This window comes from Silurus meridionalis, chromosome 15, assembly GCF_014805685.1.
Source record: "Silurus meridionalis isolate SWU-2019-XX chromosome 15, ASM1480568v1, whole genome shotgun sequence".
Taxonomy (NCBI): domain Eukaryota; kingdom Metazoa; phylum Chordata; class Actinopteri; order Siluriformes; family Siluridae; genus Silurus; species Silurus meridionalis.
In genome coordinates, this window is record NC_060898.1 from 9,496,315 (window position 1) to 9,519,310 (window position 22,996).

Below are 22,996 nucleotides of genomic sequence, written 5' to 3' on the forward strand. Positions count from 1 at the left end.
TGAAGCAGAGGACGAGGACTCAACTTCTCCAACTTTTCCGAGTGGAACCCATCTTGGAAACCTTTTTATGACCCTGGTCACTGTACTGTAACTCAGTTTCAGGGTGTTACCGATCTTCTTATAGCCTAGGTCATCTTTGTGAAGAGCAACAATTTTAATTTTCAAATCCTCAGAGAGTTCTTTGCCATGAGATGCCATGTTGAACATCCAGAATCATTGTACTCAAAGCACCACATTTTAACTGCTTGAATACAAGATACACACATTTGTATGGTCCTGTCAAGCAGAAAAAAACATGAACATGATGAAAAGGACATGTGGCTTTGCATGTTTAAACAACATACAACTGTTATCACTTTTGTTGGCAGTTATTTAGACATTAATGGCTGTATATTGAGTTATTTTTAAGGGCAGTAAATCTGTAATACTATACAAGCTGCATATTGACTACTCTGAAGTATATCTAAGTTTCATTTCAATAGTATTGTCCCTTGATTATATAAGGTGAATGAAAAATGGCAATATTATTACAGCATCTAATTCATGATTTTACTGATTTTAGGATTCAAAATGGGTAGAAGAGAAACAGCTCTTCCTCAGGCACAATCAAGAGTTCCTGGAGAAGGTTTGACATTGACACTATTTTAATAAGTATGCAAAGTGCTATAAAAAGGCCAGTTTTCTTGTTCTATTTGAATGCTGGCTAGTATTCTGTAAACACAAATAAAGCAAAACATTATGACCACTCACAAATATAGCATATATTATTTATTATCTCATAATGACACATCTCAAAGTCTGGAATGTGTTAGATGTTTTGGTGCGTCTATGCCCATGATAGCCTCAGGCTCTGACAGTGGAATCTGTCATCCACCTTAAGGGTTGATGCATTATGTATTTTAAGATCTTTTTCTGTTCACCACATGCTGATTTTATTTTACTATAGATTGTCTCAAAAGTGTCATACATAGGGGGACTTTAGCAACTGCCTAAGAATGCCTTCAAAAAAGAACAACCTTCTTAAATCATTCTCATAAAAAATCTGTTGCAAGGTTGCAATGGACCTTATTCAGAAACATGGCAAACACATCACACATGACATGCCCAGGAGCCAAAGTTGCAGAGAAAACGTTGCATGTTTACAAATAAATGTCAAACATAAAGAAATTTAATATCTTATAAAGATATATATAGACTGACTCATGCAATGTTTTTTTTGTTTTCCACCATGCTGTTCAAACTGTAGAAATAGTTTGTGTGAAATTCCTAGGAGATCTACAGTTTTCAAAGTACTCAAAAAAAAACATGTGGCACCAACAAACATGCAATTATTTGTGTAAAGATTAAATATTCCATTCATTTGACAGTATGATTTTTTTTTCTTCTGGATAATGAAAGTTGGATTTTATGTTCATTATGTTTTCCATGGTATCTGGTAAATTTTTAAAAGCTTTGTCATGGTTTGGCCTCTTTGGCTGCATAGAAACTTTTAATTAGCAGCATTACTTTTGTTCTAAAGTATTTGTAATTACTTCTATATTGTGCTTGACTGTTTGTACTAAATTTCATTCTGTACATTTACTCCTTATTTTTGGTACAGTGATGCCGCTGGATACACTGTTAAGTTGTTTTTTGAAAATCTTAAGTATGAGAAATGTTTCTTTTTTTTGTAGCCATTTCATGCTTTCCATTTTGTGAACGTGGGCTTTTTGTAGAGTTTTTGGGCATTACTACAAAATAAGTTTGGTTTGGCTTATGAGAACATTTTCATAACTCAAAAAAGGATGAATATGGCCCGTTGTTTTTCCTAAGGATTCAGCTAATTGGTACAAAGCAACAGATGAAACTTTTGAAAAAGTCTTGTAGGGTCCATTTTAAGCCATTTAGGTAGCATGTAGAGGACCAATTTTAGGAAGGTGGTCATAATGTTTTTGCTCATTGGTCTAAATGAATTCATGCTAGAGTGAACCTAATAACGATCTTTCAAATATTTTAGTTACTTCTTTCTAACATTTGATCATGCTCTCTGTCAGATGGAAAAGGTGGATAATGAAAATTCCCGACTTCAGCAAGAGCTCCAGGATTCCAAAGACCAGAATGAGCTGCTTGAGTTTCGCATACATGAACTAGAGGTTGTATATATTTGCTTTTACATTTCATATACAGTGGAACCCGGTTGTCGATGTCCTAGGGGGTCACCAAAAAGCATCGAGATAACCGATGATCGAGATAAACGAATATCAAAATGACGGCAATATATTAACGTGCTTGAAATTTCTTTATGTACATGATGTGCGTTAATAAATGAGAATGTGCATGCACGTGTTTTTTAAGGTTTTTTTTACACAACAGCGTTGCCGCGATTTGTTTGATGAAGGCATGCTATAAAAATACATACTGTACATGTTTATCTGTCAGAAATCCACCTGCCACGCCCCCTTCGGCCCCCTTCGGCGTGTCAGGTGCTTTCTCGGCCACTTTCTCTGAAGCTCTCGGCTTCAATCGCGCACATATGGTGCTCGTTTATCATCATCACCAGCTCCTATTTAAACTTCCACACTCTCACCGTCCGTTATTGTTGGTATATGTTGGTTCACGGCGGTTGTTGTTATCGCTCATGTGTATCCCGGTACGTGCCTTCCCACCGGCACTCTCTCAACGGCTGCTTTTTTCTTCCCAAAGCGCACCGCGGATTCCCCCCGATCCTGCCGGTGTTCATTCTATGCTTTTGGATGGTCATCACACGTTACGCGCCGCCAAGCGCGGCTTTCGCCTCCCATTCATCGCATAACATTTAACAACAAAAGGCATATGTGCACTAACTAACAGCAGAGATTCACCAGTATACAATACAACACCTGTAGCAGCTGTAAGCCTTGATTTTTCCGCCACTTTCGCGAGTTCTTCTGCGGCTGCACCAGATAACCGACGTTAAATGGCAAATTTTTCCCCCCTTGTGTTCGAGATATTAGGGTTCGGCGACATAAAAAAAGTCGACATAACCGATAAAAAATGCTTAGACAAAGCGAGAATTTGGCGGTTCCACTTCAAAACATCGACTTAATAGGGTTGTCGAGGTAACCGAGGGCGAGATAACTGGGTTCCACTGTATTAGTAAAGAAACTTTACTATTTTCAAGATTGATGAATTGCTTGTATTGTAATAAAACATTACGTAAATCACATAGGGGTCATATTTAGTTGGTAACCTAAATTCAAAGATATATTGAGTAGTGTTCAGTGGAGCACCTTAAGTTAATTTTTTTTGCAGGGCCCTTCAAATTACTGAAAACACCAGCATGTAGTTAAATTCTTTTTTTTTTTTTTAGGTATATATATGTGTGTGGCTGTGTGTGTGTGTGTGTGTGTGTGTGTGTGTGTGTGTGTGTGTGTGTGTGTGTGTGTGTGTTTTATAAACACAGTGGAACCCGGTTATGTCGATGTCCTAGGGGGTTGCCAAAAAGCATCGAGGTAACCGATGATCGAGATAAACGAAAATCAAAATGGCGGCAATATATTAACGTGCTTGAAATGTCTTTATGTACATGATGTGCGTTAATAAATGAGAACGTGCATGCACGTGTTTTTTAAGGTTTTTTTTACACAACAGCGTTGCCGCGATTTGTTTGATTAAGGCATGCTATAAAAATACATACAGTACATGTTTATCTGTCAGGAATCCACCTGACATGCCGAAGGGGGCCGAAGGGTGCTTTCTCGGCCACTTTCTCTGAAGCTTCAGGCTTTAATCGCGCACATATGGTGCTGGTTTAGCATCATCACCAGCTCTTATTTAAACTTCCACACTCTCACCGTCCGTTATTGTTGGTATATGTTGGTTCACGGCGGTCGTTGTTATCGCGCATGCGTATCCCGGTACGTGCCTTCCCACCGGCACTTTTTCAACGGCTGCTCTTTTCTTCCCAAAGCTATTCTTCCAGCTTCGCCCTCTATTCACAAACTGCTGCTCAACCAATCCAGAAGAAAATCCAGAAGAAATTTTTGATAGGAATTGTGAAAGATGTGAAGCAACAATTTATTTCTTGGCTGTTAAATGCAATATGATGTAACACAAAGCCAAAAATGTCTGGATTATTTATGTTTACCATTGCAGCCATCAAATATGACAGCCACAAATCCAATTCCCAAACCAAACACACTCTTCAAACTACTGGTTGAGCACAGGCATTCTCAATTACACATTTACACATGCATATGCACACACACACACACACACACACACACACACACACACACACAAATAAGTCCTAAACCTCTCCCACTTACAGTACAAACCATCTGCAAAGTAACATTCTTTGTGAACTGCTCTATTGACTTTTTAAGCTTTATAGTTCATGATCGGAATCTTGTTGCTCACATTACAATCACAAAACCGTCAAAACTGAAGCGGAAAAAAAAACGAAACCAGATCCAAATCCGTGAAACAATGAACATGAACAGTGTAAAATAAACAATTTGGTAATTGCTACAGCAGACGAGTTACTTTGTGAATAGGAAGTAAACACAATGGTGTATTTATACAGAAAATAATTTACATGGAACAGGGCACAGCCGTGAAAACAAGATCCGGTGACAAGATGGGGTGAAGACCGATTTCAAATTAACAATAACAAAACGCACATGACAATGAATCAAAACAAACGCACATGGACATTATTTACAAATACACAGTTCCAACCTGGCATGCACTTCATTGTGGCTAATGGGCTACACACTGTCACAAATGAAGGGAAGGGGAATTCTCTATCAGTAAAATAGAAACATGAGCATAAGCAATGTAAATGAATAAAACAAAACAAAACAAAAAAAGGGTTCAGTGAATGGTGAGAAACTATTATAACTATTAGTGATAATCAGCTGTGAACTTGAATCAGATGCAAACAAACGTCTCTGGTAAAGTGCCTGGTGGAAAGGGTCTCTCTGCATAGTCCTGAAAAAGTGATACAGACAAAGAAATTAGTAAATAAACAAATGATTCTAATTGCTCATTTGATAAATCTGATTTCTGATTTAAAGTAAATTAACTTTAAGATAATATTCTGAATTCTTTTAAAATTTTTTGCATTAAAATCTCATTTACAGCAGTGGTGGTGAAGTCATAAGACTAAGGTACATCAAATGAAATAGTAATTTAGATAAACTTTTCAAATTAGTTAAATTCTTGTCCAGATTTATGTGCAACACCTATAGTATCATGTAAATAATTGTGACACCTTCTTCACTGCCATTTAGATTTCGGTTTAGATTTAGGAATATGAATGCTAAATAATTGCTACATACTCATTTGGTCTAACTCGGTTTTCTTTTAAACAAAAACAATTAATTTACTGATTACTTACAGTTTAATTTTCAATTAACATATTAAATGTATATATAAATAACCCAGTCTTTGCTCTTTTTTAATGGTGCTGGCCACACAATATTCTGAACAAGAATGTTAATTAATTGCTTCATTTGAACTAGAAAAGAGGAAGAATACCTGCAAGGATCTATCAGAATAGATATCTATTGGCGTAACACAGTCACTGTTTTCAGAGGTTTTATCAATTATATATCTAAGCTCTGTGTGTACATATATAATAGCAAAAAAGCACTAAATAAAATAATGTCTTGGTTTGTGTGATTGACTGTTTTAATAGGAGAGAGAGAGGAGATCCCCACCCTACACTCTTTCGATTCACCCTTTCTCAGAAGGAGTTAGTGCCCTTCAGATTTACTGTATAAAGGAAGGAGTAAAGGTAAGCAAATTACTGGGGATGTTATATTGGATATGTGATTAACTTGATTATGCATGGCATTATTACAAAGTCCTTAATTACTTTTAATTTCTCCCCCACAGGATGTGTGTATACCTGATCTGATCAAATTATTAGATATTTTAGGAGATAATGGGGTGCGTTTCACTTTGAATATTTTTACTTTCTTTTATTTATAGTGTTTAAATGTGGAACATATCTAATCCAGTTGCTTTTCGCAATTTTAACAGAATTTAAGGAATGAAGAACAAGTGGCCATAATCCAAGCAAGTACTGTCCTGTCCCTGGCTGAGAAGGTTAATATAATCACTATTTTTATGTTTTAATATTATATTTTTTTAAAGCAATACAAACTGCAAGACAATCTTTAAAAGTTGAAAAACACAATTAATGAGCATATTTAAAAAGATGTGTAAAAATGAGATGGTTTTTGTGCACTCCTCAGTGGATCCAGCAGATTGAGGGCACAGAGGCAGCGCTCCATCAGAAGATGATCGATTTAGAGCTGGAGATGGTATGGTGAACTTGACAATCAGCCTTCAAAGAAAATCATAAAAGTCTCATATATATATATATATATATATATATATATATATATATATATATATATATATATATATACACACAGTACAGACCAAAAGTTTGGACACACCTTCTCATTCAAAGATTTTTCTTTATTTTCATGACTATGAAAATTGTAGAGTCATACTGAAGGCATCAAAACTATGAATTAACACATTAAAACAACTGAAAATATGTCATATTGTAGGTTCTTCAAAGTAGCCACCTTTTGCTTTGATTACTGCTTTGCACACTCTTGGCATTCTCTTGATGAGCTTCAAGAGGTAGTCACCTGAAATGGTTTTCACTTCACAGGTGTGCCCTGTCAGGTTTAATAAGTGTGATTTCTTGCCTTATAAATGGGGTTGGGACCATCAATTGTGTTGTGCAGAAGTCAGGTGGATACACAGCTGATAGTCCTACTGAATAGACTGTTCGAATTTGTATTATGGCAAGAAAAAAGCAGCTAAGTACAGAAAAACGAGTGGCCATCATTACTTTAAGAAATGAAGGTCAGTCAGTCTGAAAAATTGGGAAAACTTTGAAAGTGTCCCCAAGTGCAGTCACATGGTTTACATGCGGACCGCCCCAGGAAAGGAAGACCAAGAGTCACCTCTGCTGCGGAGGATAAGTTCATCCGAGTCTCCAGCCTCAGAAATCGCAGGTTAACAGCAGCTCAGATTAGAGACCAGGTCAATGGCACACAGAGTTCTAGCAGCAGACACATCTCTACAACAACTGTTAAGAGGAGACTGTGTGAATCAGGCCTTCATGGTAGAATATCTGCTAGGAAACCACTGCTAAAGAAGGGCAACAAGCAGAAGAGACTTGTTTGGGCTAAAGAACACAAGGAATGGACATTAGACCAGTGGAAATCTGTGCTTTGGTTTGATGAGTCCAAATTTGAGATCTTTGGTTCCAACCACCGTGTCTTTGTGCGACGCAGAAAAGGTGAACGGATGGACTCTACATGCCTGGTTCCCACCGTGAAGCATGGAGGAGGAGGTGTGATGGTGTGGGGGTGCTTTGCTGGTGACACTGTTGGGGATTTAATCAAAATTGAAGGCATACTGAACCAGCATGGCTACCACAGCATCTTGCAGCAGCATGCTATTCCATCCGGTTTGCATTTAGTTGGACCATCATTTATTTTTCAACAGGACAATGACCCCAAACACACCTCCAGGCTGTGCAAGGGCTATTTGACCAAGAAGGAGAGTGATGGGGTGCTGCGCCAGATGACCTGGTCTCCACAGTCCCCAGACCTGAACCCAATCGAGATGGTTTGGGGTGAGCTGGACCGCAAAGTGAAGGCAAAAGTGCCAACAAGTGCTAAGCATCTCTGGGAACTCCTTCAAGACTGTTGTAAGACCATTTCAGGTGACTACCTCTTGAAGCTCATCAAGAGAATGCCAAGAGTGTGCAAAGCAGTAATCAAAGCAAAAGGTGGCTACTTTGAAGAACCTACAATATGACATATTTTCAGTTGTTTTACACTTTTTTGTTATGTATAGAATTCCATATTTAATTCCACATGTGTTTTAATTCATAGTTTTGATGCCTTCAGTGTGAATCTACAATTTTCATAGTCATGAAAAGAAAGAAAACTCTTTGAATGAGAAGGTGTGTCCAAACTTTTGGTCTGTACTATATATAATATATATTTAGAATTTATTCTTTGGGTTTCCAGTGCTTATATGAAATGTGTTGATATTTGAATTAATCAATAATATATATTTGTGAATCATTTGAGAAAGTATTCTGTACTTCGCCTTAAATTAATTGTAGGAGTAGTTTAGAACATGCTGTCATCTTATAGGAGATATTCTGCAAGCAAAAAGGATATCTAGAGGAGGAGCTTGACTACAGAAAGCAGGCCCTTGATCAGGCTTATATGGTAGGTAAAAATGATAATATATAATATGTATTATTATAATAAAAACAACAATAATATCTTTTATTATTATAATCATCAGTGTCAATCTGTGGTTTTGATTTCTGACATATCCTGAGCAGAGCTACCTAATTACCAGTGTGAGTTCTTCATTGTCAGGGGTCTGCAACCTTTGTGACCAAAAGAGCCGATTTGTCCCCTCTCCCACCAAATAAAATTTGCCTGAAGCAGCAAAACATACTTGACCTTTAAATAAATATAACAATTTGTTGTTTTATGCAGATGTAAGGAAGTTGCCTAGTTGGACCACTAGGTGTATTGTGAATTATATTGTATTTAGACGTTACCAATGTATGCCTTTTTGTTCATGGCAAGATGTTGAAGTGTTGCCTGCCAATAGGAAAGTGGTGTCATGGTGTTGTGCATGCTGCTTTAGTTAGACTTTCGCTTTTACCTGTGAACTCTTGTTTTGGATTTTCTTTGAAATTATCTAAAAGAAAAATGATTCAAATATTCTCCATCTGTGAACGGCTTTCTACACTTTATTATATCCTAAGTTGCTGCAGAACTAGCAACTGAGTTTGGAGACTTTATCCATTGTGTAAAGTTATATTTGCTCATCTTTCTGCAGCAGTTCTGAAATGTTTTTTTGCCATTCATCACCAGCTGGCTATTTCTCAGCAAATGCTCTGTACTTCATTTGTAAATGTAGTTAAACGTTATGATTGTTTGTTGTGTGGCAATTTCTCACCACATATTAAACATGCCCCATGATAAATGGAAAAAAAAAACGCTTTAAACGGACGCCACCCCAAAAAAATCAATTAAATTCTATTTCATTTCATTTTTATTTGCATAGCGCTTTTAACAATTAACATAGTCTCAAAGCAGCTTTACACAGATAATGTGGTGATAAAAATAAGATTATAAAGATGTTCTTTATAAGTGTAAGTTTGTCCCTGATGAGCAAGCTGGTGGAGACTGTGTCAAGGAAAAACTCCGGAGCTGGCATAAAGAAGAAACCTTGAGAGGAACCAGGATCAAGAGGAAACCCACCATCATCTGGGTTGCACTGAATGTCCATTTATTACAGATAAATGATGTTGAGGTGTGCAGTGATGGTGATCAGAAGCAAACTGTATTCCTAAGTATGTTTAGTAGACAGTTGACATTAATTACAGTCCAAATCCATCCGCAAAGCTCCTGTTCTTACTCCGGAATTTAATGGAACCACCCAAGGCGTTGATGAGAAACTGTCCCAAGCTGCACAGAGGGGCCTCCAATCGAAGAGAACACTATCCAGAGGAAGGCCTGGACGAAGTGGGAAGCTCTGAGGAGGGAAGAGGGGCAGGAACAGTGGTCACTGGGACTTCAGGAGCATGTTTAAATTGACTGAGAGAGAGAGAGAGAGAGAGAGAGAGAGAGAAGAATATGGTTAATTATGTGTCCTTGTTGTATGAAATTTAAGGACACTAGATTAGAGACGACCCACCACACCTCTGTCAATAAACCTGAGTGAACGTGTGAGAGTGAGGAGATGACAGTATAGAAATATCTCAGTTCACCAAACACTCTATATCCATGATCCCTCCAGATTTGCTCCTTTACCTAAGAAAAGTCTACTGATAAAAGACTTGACTAAATAAATATGTTTTTACCCATGACTTTGACTGTGTCTGAGTCCCGAAAACTGATTGGAAGGCTGTTCCATAACTGTGGGGCTTTATACGAGAAAGATCGGCCCCCTGCTGTAGACTTCCTTTTGATCTAAGTAGGTGTGGAGGCTCATATAGGTACAGAAGTTTACTCAGATATTGTGGCGCGAGACCGTTAAGTGCTTTATATGTAAGTAGTAGTATTTTATATATCTATATATTCTATATATCTATCTAACAATCAATCCAAGGTCTTTGATTGCTGTATACACTGAGATAGAAACAACATTCAGAGATGCTACGTAATTGGAAAGTTTACTTCTAGGTGCATGTGGTCCTAATAAAAGTACTATCGTTTTATCGGAGTTGAGCAGAAGGAGGTTATCAAGCAGCCACTGTCTAATGTCCTTTACACACTCCTCAACATATTTAAGCTGATATCTCCTATCTGGCTTTGCTGAAATATACAGCTGTGTATCATCAGCATAGCAATGGAAGCGAATACCATGCTTGTGTATAATTTCACCCATGGTGTGGATGGAAAGAGAAATGGTGTGGGGGCTGATCCTGAAGTAAGAGTACAGTAAAACTGTAGTGGAGGTGAAGAGAGTTTCTAATAGGGTGATGAAAGTAAAGCTGAAAGTTGAAGGGGTGATGATAAATGTCATCAGTGCCTATGCCCCACAATTGGGTTGTGAGATGGAGGAGAAGGAAAAAATGAGAGCGAGAGAAGGTTGGACGGTGTGGAGTTGGTGAAGCAGGATGTGGAAAGGATTAGTAAGGAGGAAGTTGGAGCAGCGATTAAGAGGATGAAGAGTGGAAAGTCGGTTAGACCAGACAACATACCGGTAGAAGCGTGGAGATATTTAGGAGAGATAGCAGTGGAGTTTTTAACAAAAATGTTTAACAGGATTTTGGAAGGTGAGAGGATGCCTGAGGAATGGAGAAGGAGTGTGCTGGTACCGATCTTTAAGCATAAGGGAGATGTGCAGACCTGCAGTAACTACAGGGGAATTAAGTTGAACAGTCACACCATGAAGTTATGGGAAAGAGTAGTGGAAGCCAGGCTGAGAGAAGAGGTGACCATCTGTAAGCAACAGTATGGTTTCATGCTGAGGAAGAGCACTACAGACGCATTATTTGCTTTGAGAATGTTGATGGAGTTGCATTGCGTGTTTATGGATTTAAAGTGTACGACAGGGTGCCAAGAGAGGAGTTGTGGTATTGGATGAGGAAGTCAGGTGTGTAAAAGAAGTATGTGAGGGTGGTGCAGGACATGTATGAGGACAGTGTGACAGCAGTAAAGTGTGCAGTAGGAACGACACGTGTATATATATAACACACTGCTATTTTGCAAGTTCTCCCACTTAGAAATCATGGAGGGGTCTGAAATTGTCATCGTAGGTGCATGTCCACTGTGAGAGACATAATCTAAAAAAAAAAAAATCTAGAAATCACAAATGATTTTTAAACTATTTATTTGTATGATATACAGTGCCCTCCACAATTATTGGCACCCCTGTTTAAGATATGGTCGTGGACTTCAAAAAATTCTCCTTTTTTTTTAAAACAACATAGAACCGAAATGCAAAAAAAGAGAAAAATCCAACTTTTTATTTAAGTACATTACTTTGGTGGTAAAAAAATCACACATTTAGAGAAAAAAAAAACCTTGAAATCATGTGTGCCACAATTATTGGCACCCCTGATGTTAATACTTTGTACAACCTCCTTTTGCCAACAAGACAGCACTTAATCTCCTCCTATAACATTTCACAAGATTGGAGAACACAGAGAGAGGGATTTTTGACCATTCTTCTTTGCACAATCTTTCTAGATCATCCAGTGTCCTGGGTCCTCTCTTATGCACTCTTCTCTTTAGCTCGCCCCACAGGTTTTCGATTGGGTTGAGGTCTGGGGACTGAGATGGCCATGGGAGGACCTTGAGTTTGTGACTGCTGAACCACTTTTGTGTAGATTTTGCCACATGTTTTGGATCATTATCCTGCTGAAAGACCCAATGACGACCCATCTTCAGCTTTCTGGCAGAGGCCATCAGGTTTTTATCCTGGTACTTCAAAGCGTTCATAATGCCATGCACCCTAACAAGGTTCCCAGGGCCTTTGGAAGAGAAACAGGCCCACAGCATCACAGATCCTCCACCATACTTCACGGTGGGCATGAGGTGCTTTTCGGCATACTCATCTTTTGTTTTACGCCAGACCCACTTAGAGTGTTTGTTGCCCAAAAGCTCAATCTTAGTCTCATCTGACCAAAGCACACGATCCCAGTTGAAGTCCCAGTACCGCTTAGCAAACTCCAGACGTTTACGTTTGTGAGTGTTAGTGAGAAAAGGCTTTTTCCTTGCATGCCTCCCAAACAGCTTGTTGGCATGTAGAGAGCGTCTGATGGTTGTTTTGGAGACTCTGTGACCCCAAGATGCCACTCTTTGATGCAATTCTGTGACGGTGAGCTTGGGAAATTTTTTTACTTCTCTTACCATCCTCCTCAAGATAAACTTGGCACCTCTTCCAGCCTTGTTTGTCACTGTTCCAGTTGTTTTAAACTTCTTAATGATTCCTCTGACTGTAGATACCGGCAAGTTAAGGCGAGTGGCTATTTTCTTGTAGCCATTGCCTGACTTATGAAGGTCGACACACATCTGCCTTACTTGAATGGTGTGTTCTCTTGTCTTTGCCATGTTGACAAATGGGTAAGAGAATTAGGCCTCTGTGTCATGTCATATTTATACCCCAGGGAAACAGGAAATCATGAATTACTAATTAAAAGTCCCTAGATACCCTGACCAACCTTAGCAACTACAGAAAAATATATATATATATATAAAAAAAAAAAAAACAATTAAATTTTTCAGAGGAATTGTTAGGGGTGCCAATAATTGTGGGACACATGATTTCAAGTTTTTTTTTTTTCTAAATGTATGATTTTTTTTACCACCAAAGTTATGTACTTAAATAAAAGGTTGGATTTTTCTCTTTTTTTGCATTTGGGTTCTATGTTGTTTTAAAAAAAAGGAGAATTTTTAGAAGTCCACGACCACATCTTACACAGGGGTGCCAATAATTGTGGAGGGCACTGTAAGTATTTGAACACCTGTCTATCAGCTAGAATTCTGACCCTCAAAGACCTGTTAATCTGCCTTTAAAATGTCCACCTCCACTACATTTATTATCCTAAATTAGATGCACCTGTTTGAGGTCATTAGCTGCATAAAGACACCTGTCCACCCCATACAATCAGTAAGAATCCAACTACTAACATGGCCAAGACCAAAGAGCTGTCCAAAGACACTAGAGACAAAATTGTACACCTCCACAAGGCTGGAAAGGGCTACGGGGAAATTGCCAAGCAGCTTGGTGAAAAAAGGTCCACTGTTGGAACAATCATTAGAAAATGGAAGAAGCTAAACATGACTGTCAACCTCTCTCGGACTGGGGCTCCATGCAAGATCTCACCTCGTGGGGTCTCAATGATCCTAAGGAAGGTGAGAAATCAGCCCAGAACTACACGGGAGGAGCTGGTCAATGACCTAAAAAGAGGTGGGACCACCGTTTCCAAGGTTACTGTTGGTAATACACTAAGACGTCATGGTTTGAAATCATGCATGGGAGAAAGTAATGTGGTCAGATGAGACCAAAATAGAACTTTTGGGTCATAATTCCACTAAACGTGTTTGGAGGAAGAAGAAGGATGAGTACCATCCCAAAAACACCATCCTTACTGTGAAGCATGGGGGTGGTAGCATCATGCTTTGGGGGTGTTTTTCTGCACATGGGACAGGGCGACTGCACTGTATTAAGGAGAGGATGACTGGGGCCATGTATTGCGAGATTTTGGGGAACAACCTCCTTCCCTCAGTTAGAGCATTGAAGATGGGTCAAGGCTGGGTCTTCCAACATGACAATGACCCGAAGCACACGGCCAGGATAACCAAGGAGTGGCTCTGTAAGAAGCATATCAAGGTTCTGGTGTGACCTAGCCAGTCTCCAGACCTAAACCCAATAGAGAATCTTTGGAAGGAGCTCAAAATCCGTGTTTCTCTGCGACAGGACAAAAACCTGACTGATCTAGAGAAGATCTGTGTGGAGGAGTGGGCCAAAATCCCTCCTGCAGTGTGTGCAAACCTGGTGAAAAACTACAGGAAACGTTTGACCTCTGTAATTGCAAACAAAGGCTACTTTACCAAATATTAACATTGACTTTCTCAGGTGTTCAAATACTTATTTGCAGCTGTATCATACAAATATATAGTTAAAAAAATCATACATTGTGAGTTCTGGATTTTTTTTAGATTATGTCTCTCACAGTGGACATGCACCTACGATGACAATTTTAGACCCCTCCATGATTTCCATAAGTGAGAGAACTTGCAAAATAGCAGGGTGTTCAAATACTTAGTTTCCTCATTGTATATATATATATATATATATATATATATATATATATATATATATATATATATATATATATATATATATATACACACAGTGGTACCTTGACCTACGAGTGCATTAATGTACGAAAAATGTTTTTTTTGGTCCTAAACTTTTTTTTTTTACTTTTTCTTCTTTGCTTATCTTAATTTTCGTCACAATCTTCTGGCTTTGCTTTGCCATCTAGCAGCGGCGTCTGGAGCTCGTACCTCAATTTTTTGCTCGCATAACAAAGCAAAATATCAACCAAGTGAGCGCTCGTACCTCGGAAAACTCGTACTCCCTAGCAGACTTCTTTCTTCTTTTTCTAATCAGGATTTTATTATAGCTCACAATAAAGTCATAAAAAAGAGGAGCTACAAGAAACACGTTAACAGTCTCTCAGACTGTTACATTGCTTTCGGTTACTATTAAAACAGGCCATTTGCTTTAGCTGTTCAATTGAATATAGAAAAAGCAGTTGGTGCATCTTTGTTTCATTAGTTAGTTAAAAGTAGCCATTACTACTCCTGTTTTAGTGTCACCCTAGAAACTGGACTTCACATCATATTTATACATTATACATTAATACAAAGGAATTTTTAAATTTTGTTATTTAATGAATGTATCCAGGCTGAACAACCACCATATAGAACACGAGCAGAGTAAAGAAGATGATAATCAGGTGGTCAGGAATGTCTCTGTTCTTAGTCATCGCTAACTCCATATGTCTCATACATGTTAGCCATACTTCTTGTTGCCTTCTGCCTTGGTTGTTGTTGATAACTTCAAAGGCTAACTTACATCTGTGGTGTGTGATAGCCAGGCAAGGATACACCAGTGTTAGATTGAAAAAGAAATAGGTTGATGGGCTGAAAACCGCATGCAATGAAAAGAAAAAATTTATCATGTCAACAAATAGATTAACACTAAAGTAAGGAGCCTGGTTTGAAAATGTAAGAAGAAGAAAGTACAGATATTTAACTAAAGTACAGTAATAAAGTATTTGTACTTCATTACTTATCATCTCTGTAACTAAATAGCAATTTGTGTGGTTACTGCAATCTATGTAGACAAATAGCCTCAGGTGACAATTAAAACAAAAACAAAAACAAAATTAGTGGGGTTTTTTTTCCCAAAAAGTCAACCAACATTCAGAATCTAGTTGAGAAAAAAATAAGCACACTATCTAATTCTAAAACATATAGAATCACATTCGTCAACACTAACCTAAAGTAGATCTTTATTGTGTAAAAGGATCATTTTGGGGAGGTTTTAGCCAAATTTTCTTTACAATAGTGCATCAACTCATTGATGTTAAAAGACATTTGTTTATACAAATCTCTCTTCAGATCTCATCACAGCATCTCAGTGGGGTTTAGGATTGAACTTGGCTTGGCCAGTCCATCAACTTGATTTTTTTTCTTTCTTTAGCTATTTTTGTGGTAATAATTGCTTGGGGTTATTGTCCAGGTGCATGGCACAATTGTGGCCCAAATTAAGCTGCTGGACATATTGCTCATTTTGTTTTTGCTAATATTTTGGTATACAGTGGAGCTAATCTGTGTATCAAAACAATGGCTGCAAAACAAGCCCAGATCATCACTCCACCACCATGCTTGACATATCAGTCTTGGTTTTATCAGTCCAAAGGATATTGTTCCAAAACCTTTGTTGTTTGTTCAGATGCAGTTTTGCAAACTTAAGCCTTGCTGCCATATACTTTTTGGAGGGGGTGGTATCACCTAGCCATCTTTCTATGCGAGCCATACTTCTTTTGTGATTGTGCCGTCATGAGAATAAATATTTAATGTGCCTATACAGGCCTGCATGCCACATGAGAAACAGTATACTGTATCAAGCTGATTCAGTGCAGTGTGGAGAGCTGGGGCAAGGGTGTCCTCGGTTGATTTGTTGGGTTTGTAGGTGAACTGAAATGGGTCTAGTGCTTGGGAAATTTTCAAATGGCAAAAGAAACAGCAAAACCCTTAACAGTGATTGTTGTGCGAGCAACAGGGCAGAAGTCATTGAGTAAGCAAGTGAGTACTTTGTTTTTATAGCACCCTTCTACAGCAAATGTCAAAAAGTGCTTTACATCAAAGATGTGCTTGTTTTGAAGCAGGTAGGGACAAATTGTCATGATTGAAATCACCAGCAATGATAAAGGCAGCATCTGGATGCAGCTCTGTGTTGGCACTTTTAAATTTCTTGTCTCTACATTGCAAACACCAAGATTATTTTTACTCAGATCTGTTTTTATTATAATAATAATATATTTGTAATTATAATAATTTGAATTATATTTTATGTGGAAGGTATGGTTTTGGAGTTTCCTACATCCAAGCACTAGCTAAGGCTCAAAAACTAGCATCATTTTGTTGGACAATAAGTGCAATGTAAATACAGATACTGTACTTGTTGTGCATCCAATCCGTTCTATTCAGCTCTGAAGGTTCCGAGTAGTTTCTTTTTCCAGCAGTTGCACAAAACAGTTAATAATAATTGTAACAACATTTGTTAAGTACTTTTATTAGATACTGTATATTATCAAAATCATAAAGTAATTGTAATATATTTTAAACTAGTATGCCGACTTTGGGAATGCGTAGACAGACCACTGTTCTAGTTCACCATTTTAATCAGAACACTGCACATATGACTCACTCATGTATATACCAGTGGGGCTGTGGTCTGTGAAACTAACACTTATTAGATCTATTACAGTAATACCTTAGCAGGTATTATATAGCAATATAAAGTCATTTGCCCTTTTAGAATTAGAAAACTGCAGAGTGAATTTTTGTAATAGTAAAAATGATTACATTTAAGCAAGTGAAAATATATGGAATATGATTGAATTTATATAAAATTTCCTATTTAAAACATTACATTAAGCCAATTTATAATATTATTAAACCTATTTCAAGATCTTTGTGTCTATTTCTTCATTTTACATTTACAATAATTTTCTGCCAATCGCAATTAAAAAACTGCAACCTTGAAATGGTTAATAATGTTTACAATTGGACCTAATAGGCTTATATTTGGCTTAAAAAGATGCAAAGTGAGGAGGCAGTCATTTAAGTTTTCAATAGGGTTGTGATCAGAGCTCTATAGCAGACCACTTATATCTTCATCTAACAGTTTGGGGAAGAACCACATATGACTAAAAAAGTCAAATACATACATTTGCCTATATAGTGTGTATGCATACATATATGTACAATTCTGCCTTTCGCAGTCTGTTTCATGAATAGTTTCATAGAACTCACAAGTGCTAGGATTTGATTCACCCTCATGTTAGGTTGTAATTCTCCCTGACTTAAATGACACTTACCAGGAAGATGAGACCTTCTTGAAAGAGATCTGCACCTCGTTCCACACCAGCTCCTCCAGGGACATTCCCTTGACTAAGATGAAGGAGATTAAAAAACCTCTCATTTTGCTGATGATGGAGGAGAATGCAACAAGACATATGTAGCAAGTAACCACCATCATTGTGCTGTTAAATATACTAATCTATAATTATATTCAAGGCATTTTTTTTTCTTTTCAGTTTTACATACTTTTTTTTACACCAACTGTTTTATATTAACCCTTTACAACACTGCTGTTAAATTCTTAAATATGATTAGTCAGATAGTATTCATATCGATAATAGTTAAAAGTACTCGTATGGCTGATTCTACACACTTAATAATAATAAAACGTTTACAGTAAGAAAACCATAATGATCAGCATAGTGAACATTTCTCTGGCGAGATGTTAGTTTTAAATGCATTTAATTAAATCTTCATTGTCAGCTGGGAAAGTAAGTTTTCATTCAATGGAAGTCGTCAGGATGAAGGAATTTGCGCTATCCTCATTCTCTGAAATATTACCAGTTGTAAGTTTTTTTGGTCTTCTTAAAGAAGATATGACTTTATAATAGCTTCTATAAAATAAGTGATAACAGCAACTACCTTGTCTCACAGACATCTCTACCCATTCAATTTTCTCTTTTTCCTTGAAATAATCTTGAAAGGCAAAACAGACATGTTTTTATTTTTCCGAGCCCCTATTTCTTTCCAGTCAGAATATAAACACAATATAAATCATTAAAACCAGATCCTTTTTTCCTCCCATGTATAAATAGGGCTCTTTTTGATGAAGGTTGCAGTATGAAAAGCAAACTGTTTGCAACATCAGTCATTAATGGAGACCAGGTTTCTCATGTGTATTATAGAAATGCTTGAAATTATCTTTAGTCAATGGTGACCTTAATAGAGAATAAATAAGAAAAAAATAAACTTCATTGTAATAATACAAAGATTGTACGCTCACTTGGGAACAAATAATCACCTCCTTTATTGAGAGTAGGTTACTTTTAATACTCTTTACTATTATATTATATTTCGTGTAGGTAACATTTTCTTATTGTCAGAGGCTTTTACAGTATATAAATATACATGTAATTCACATTCTGTACATTGGGGGAAATAATTACCTCTTACAAACAAAAAAAATGTACAGTCTAGAATGTTTATGGTAGGCTTATTTTAACAGAAAGAAAAATTATATATACTATATATATATATATATATATATATATATATATATATATATATATATATATATATATATATAAAATTAATATTATATATACATTATTTTATTTTAATTATTAATTTTTCTTTTTTTCTTTTTTTTTTTATCAAATAAAACAAGTATTTGATCCCCTACCAACCAGCAAGAATTTTGAATCCCACACACCCAAATTAGTCCTGTCCCTTCAAGAAAGAACTCCTAATATAAACTCATTATGTGCATAAAAGACAATTGTCACAAAATCAACCCTCTTCCATTCAAACCTCTCCACCACCATGGGAAAAAACAAAGAGCTGTCAACGGACATCAGGGACAAGATTGTAGACCTGCACAAGGCTGGAATTGTTCACAAAGTTCTTTATCCAATTGGCATTTTTTTAATGGCAATTGATTGGTTGATTAATATGCAGATCTGCGTGAAAGTCTATGTTTGCTGCAAAGAAAACTCAACTGGAGTGATCAACCATTCGAGAACTTTGTTAGTAACTTGTATGAAAAGAGAAATTTTGGTTAGCAAAACAATACTTATTTTAGTGCACCTGCCTTGGCCTCAGCATACCCAGTGGTCTCTTCTGGATCACTCTTGCTTTTACAGTAACACATGTATTATTATGCTAAGCTATGGCTTCATAATAGTGGAGATGAATTAGCAATATTTAGTAAAATCTTTTAACATTCCCACAACCAGCTATAATTAAGCATGCAGAATTGGTGACATAAAGATTTGTGGATATTTCAAAACAGCAAATCCAGGAGCTGGAGGCAACCCTGTATAATGCACTACAACAAGACAAGGTGATCAAATATGGTGAGCCATTGAGCGAACTGCAGAAGGATGAGCTACGCACAGCTGTGGAGAGGCTGCGACGACAGATGCTAAGAAAGAGTCGCGAGTATGACTGCCAGGTACTACAGGAAAGAATGGAGCTTCTCCATCAAGCCCACCAGGTAATCTGACATTATAATAAAGTAATACAATCTCAACACTGCTGAGTTGGTGATTAATGAAAATCTTTCAAAGTTTAGATCATTTTCATGTTAGTAAAAAAAAAAAACAAAGGCAGCTGATTTATTTGTCTAAATATATAACTTTGCAGAGCTGCTGCCCATCACACATTAGGGCATTATTTATTTACAATCCTGATTTAAAAAAGAAAATTATTTGCAAATCCTATAAACTTGTATTTTATTCGCAATAGAAAATAAAAAACATATTTTATGTTTAAAATAAGAAAATGAACCTGAGTGCTATTGATAAGCCGGGTGTTCCCTTTCATCATCCATGGTTTTTAAACAGATTTTTAAGTTTCAATTTGTCTAACCACAAAACAGTTTTCCACTTTGCCTCAGTCCAAATTTGGCCCAGAGAAGACAGTAGCATTTATGCATTTATTTATGACACGGCAAACTGTATCACAGACAATACATTCTGGATGTGTTTCTAAACCCATGACTGTTTTTAATGTAGTGCCACCTGGGGACTCAAAGATCTTGGGTATCCAATATTGATTTTCACCCTTGTCCCCTTGTGCACAGGGAGATTTTTCCAGATTTTCTGAATCTTTTCATAATATTATTTACTATAGATGCTGAGATATTCAAAATCTTACTTAGTTCTTAATTATAGTTATAACTATATCACTTATAGTTACACTTTTTTAATGTGTTGCAGCCATCAAACTCAAAATAACCTTATTTTTTCCTTAAAATAGTAAAAAAAAAAATTAAGTTATACATTTGATGTTTTTGTTTTTCTATCGTGAATAAAATCTGTGTATTTTTTTATTAGATATGCATATCTTGCTATTTTAATCATATAAATTAAAATACAATTAAAATAAAATAAAAATAAATTTAATTTAATAATTCAAATAATACATTTATAATAATATAATAATACATCACTCATAGGCTTATCATGCATTACTATGTGCCTGTTATTGTTTACATATTCTTGAATATGAAGCACCATTAAAATAAAAATGCATAAAAATATAAATATCACATGTAAAATATATATAAATGTTTTTGTACCTGTAACATTTGTTTTTTTATCACAGAGAATAAGAGACTTAGAGGATAAAACAGATATTCAAAGAAGGCAAATTAAGGATCTTGAGGAAAAGGTAAGATACTAAGGAGAATAAGAATAATAGAGATTAGATATAATAATAATAATAATAATAATAGATTAATTTCATATGGCTGAAAGTGGAAAGTTACAACTAATGTAGATGTGTGTGACCAGTCTTACATGTGCATGTTTATTTGAGATGATAACGACAACTGTCAGACGGCTCTTAATGCTGCCACATTGACTAACCCTAAATTAACTTGCTGAAAATATTTAATATCAAAAATGTTTTTTGACAGTAAATTGTTGTAGTTCTAAAATGTATGGTTATGGAATTACATTGTAGTGTTCAGTTAATATGGTTAGATCAGATTAGAAACAGTGGACTAGAAGTACAAAACAAAATAACAAACCAGAAAAAATTATAACTACCTAATAACTTTTTTTAGTAACAAATTAAAAAAATATATAAAAATAAAACACAATGTTCACTAATAGTTTGGTTTTTTTTTTTCTCTCTTCCTCTCCGTTGGTCCTCTGCAGTTTTTATTTTTGTTTCTGTTTTTTTCTCTTGCTTTTATTCTTTGGCCGTAATGTCTATGGCATATGCTACTGAGGTAAGTTTAAGTACACATTGTTTCCTCTGAGAAATTAATTACCCAGAGTGCCCTAGTTCTTTTCAGCATATTAGTCAAACTGTGATTTTGATATTGATATTGTAGTTGTTATGAAAACTCACAATATACAGTGTATTGTATAATAGTAAATTGTGCAATTTAGTATTTATATTAGTGAATATAACTCCATTTACTTTACAAAAAATGTACAGTAAAATTTATTGACTTTAGTTTAACATAGAATAGATATCAAACCAATGTGTTGTATTTATTGCATATTCTGATGCAATTTGTTTTTTGCAGGTGCTGCAACAACCTGAACAACTGCGGTTTTCCACTTATGAAGACTAAAATTGTATTACTGGCCATGTTTTCTTTGTTGTTATGGGTGGGTGTTGGAAATGTAGTGCTTGATTATAGTAGCTTCAGTGGACTTGCCCTCCAAAGGAAGCTTTGGATTACCTGGCAAAATAACAAAACCTGAAATAACACAAACACTGTGTCAACAAATTCCAGGTAAACCAAACCAAATGGAGGAGGATTGTTTATCTCTGCCATGCAGGGGATTTGCCATTCCACCTGCCTACTGCATCTTTCACACCAGAAATGCCATCCTTTATCTCGAGACTAAGTTAAAAACTGTCAACTAACTTTTTTCCTACCTACAAAAACTTACCTAGAAAGTTTAAAGTGCAGGGGACACTCATTCACACACACTATGAGAGCTATGATACCTGACTAGCCTATGATACCTGTTTTTTTTTTTTGTCCAGACTCCTAAGAAGAACATTGTCTTACACTGGCTGAATAGAAAATGGCAAATGAAAAGAGATCAAAAGACCCAATTTGCTGCAAGCATATTTCTCAATCTAGTCAGTGGAGTTTACTTTAACATATTTTTGAGACTGAGTGAAAAGTAATAATGTTTATACTTATTGTGCCCATAAGTCGCCCCCTCCCCACATATATATATATATATATATATATATATATATATATATATATATATATATATATATATACGTATATATATATATATATATATATATATATATATATATATATATATATATATATATATATATATATATATATATATATATATATATATATATATATATATATATATATATATATATATATATATACATATACATGTATCACAATTTCACTTTCAATAATCAAAAGTGTATTATTCAAAAAATTATCATTATTTATCACATAGTATAGATTGTTGATATGTACATTTGAAAGGTTAATTTCTTCTAGCTATCCACCCTCTTAACATAAATAATCCCCTTTCTCTACAGTTTGAGCTGAAGCATCTCTTTTTGCAGTTTATCATTTATTGATTGATAGATGTAGAGGTTGCACCCCCTGCAGAGGGTTTTCTTCCTCT

The 22,996-nt window shown here is 36.1% G+C and overlaps 1 protein-coding gene across 2 annotated transcripts in view; it reads left to right on the top strand.

Annotated features, from left to right (window-relative positions):
- Positions 1 to 22,552, top strand: part of jakmip2 (janus kinase and microtubule interacting protein 2) — a 98,596-nt gene extending 76,044 nt beyond the window's left edge. For both annotated transcript variants that reach the window (XM_046868273.1, XM_046868272.1), the window contains 11 exons: positions 563 to 625; positions 2,034 to 2,132; positions 5,660 to 5,758; positions 5,860 to 5,913; positions 6,007 to 6,072; positions 6,222 to 6,290; positions 8,157 to 8,234; positions 19,651 to 19,854; positions 20,967 to 21,032; positions 21,524 to 21,597; positions 21,901 to 22,552. In XM_046868273.1, coding sequence (XP_046724229.1) covers positions 563 to 625; positions 2,034 to 2,132; positions 5,660 to 5,758; positions 5,860 to 5,913; positions 6,007 to 6,072; positions 6,222 to 6,290; positions 8,157 to 8,234; positions 19,651 to 19,854; positions 20,967 to 21,032; positions 21,524 to 21,574 — 849 coding nt within the window. In that variant the 3' untranslated portion in view covers positions 21,575 to 21,597; positions 21,901 to 22,552. The remainder of the gene's footprint in view (positions 1 to 562; positions 626 to 2,033; positions 2,133 to 5,659; positions 5,759 to 5,859; positions 5,914 to 6,006; positions 6,073 to 6,221; positions 6,291 to 8,156; positions 8,235 to 19,650; positions 19,855 to 20,966; positions 21,033 to 21,523; positions 21,598 to 21,900) is intronic.
- Positions 22,553 to 22,996: the final 444 nt, after the last annotated feature.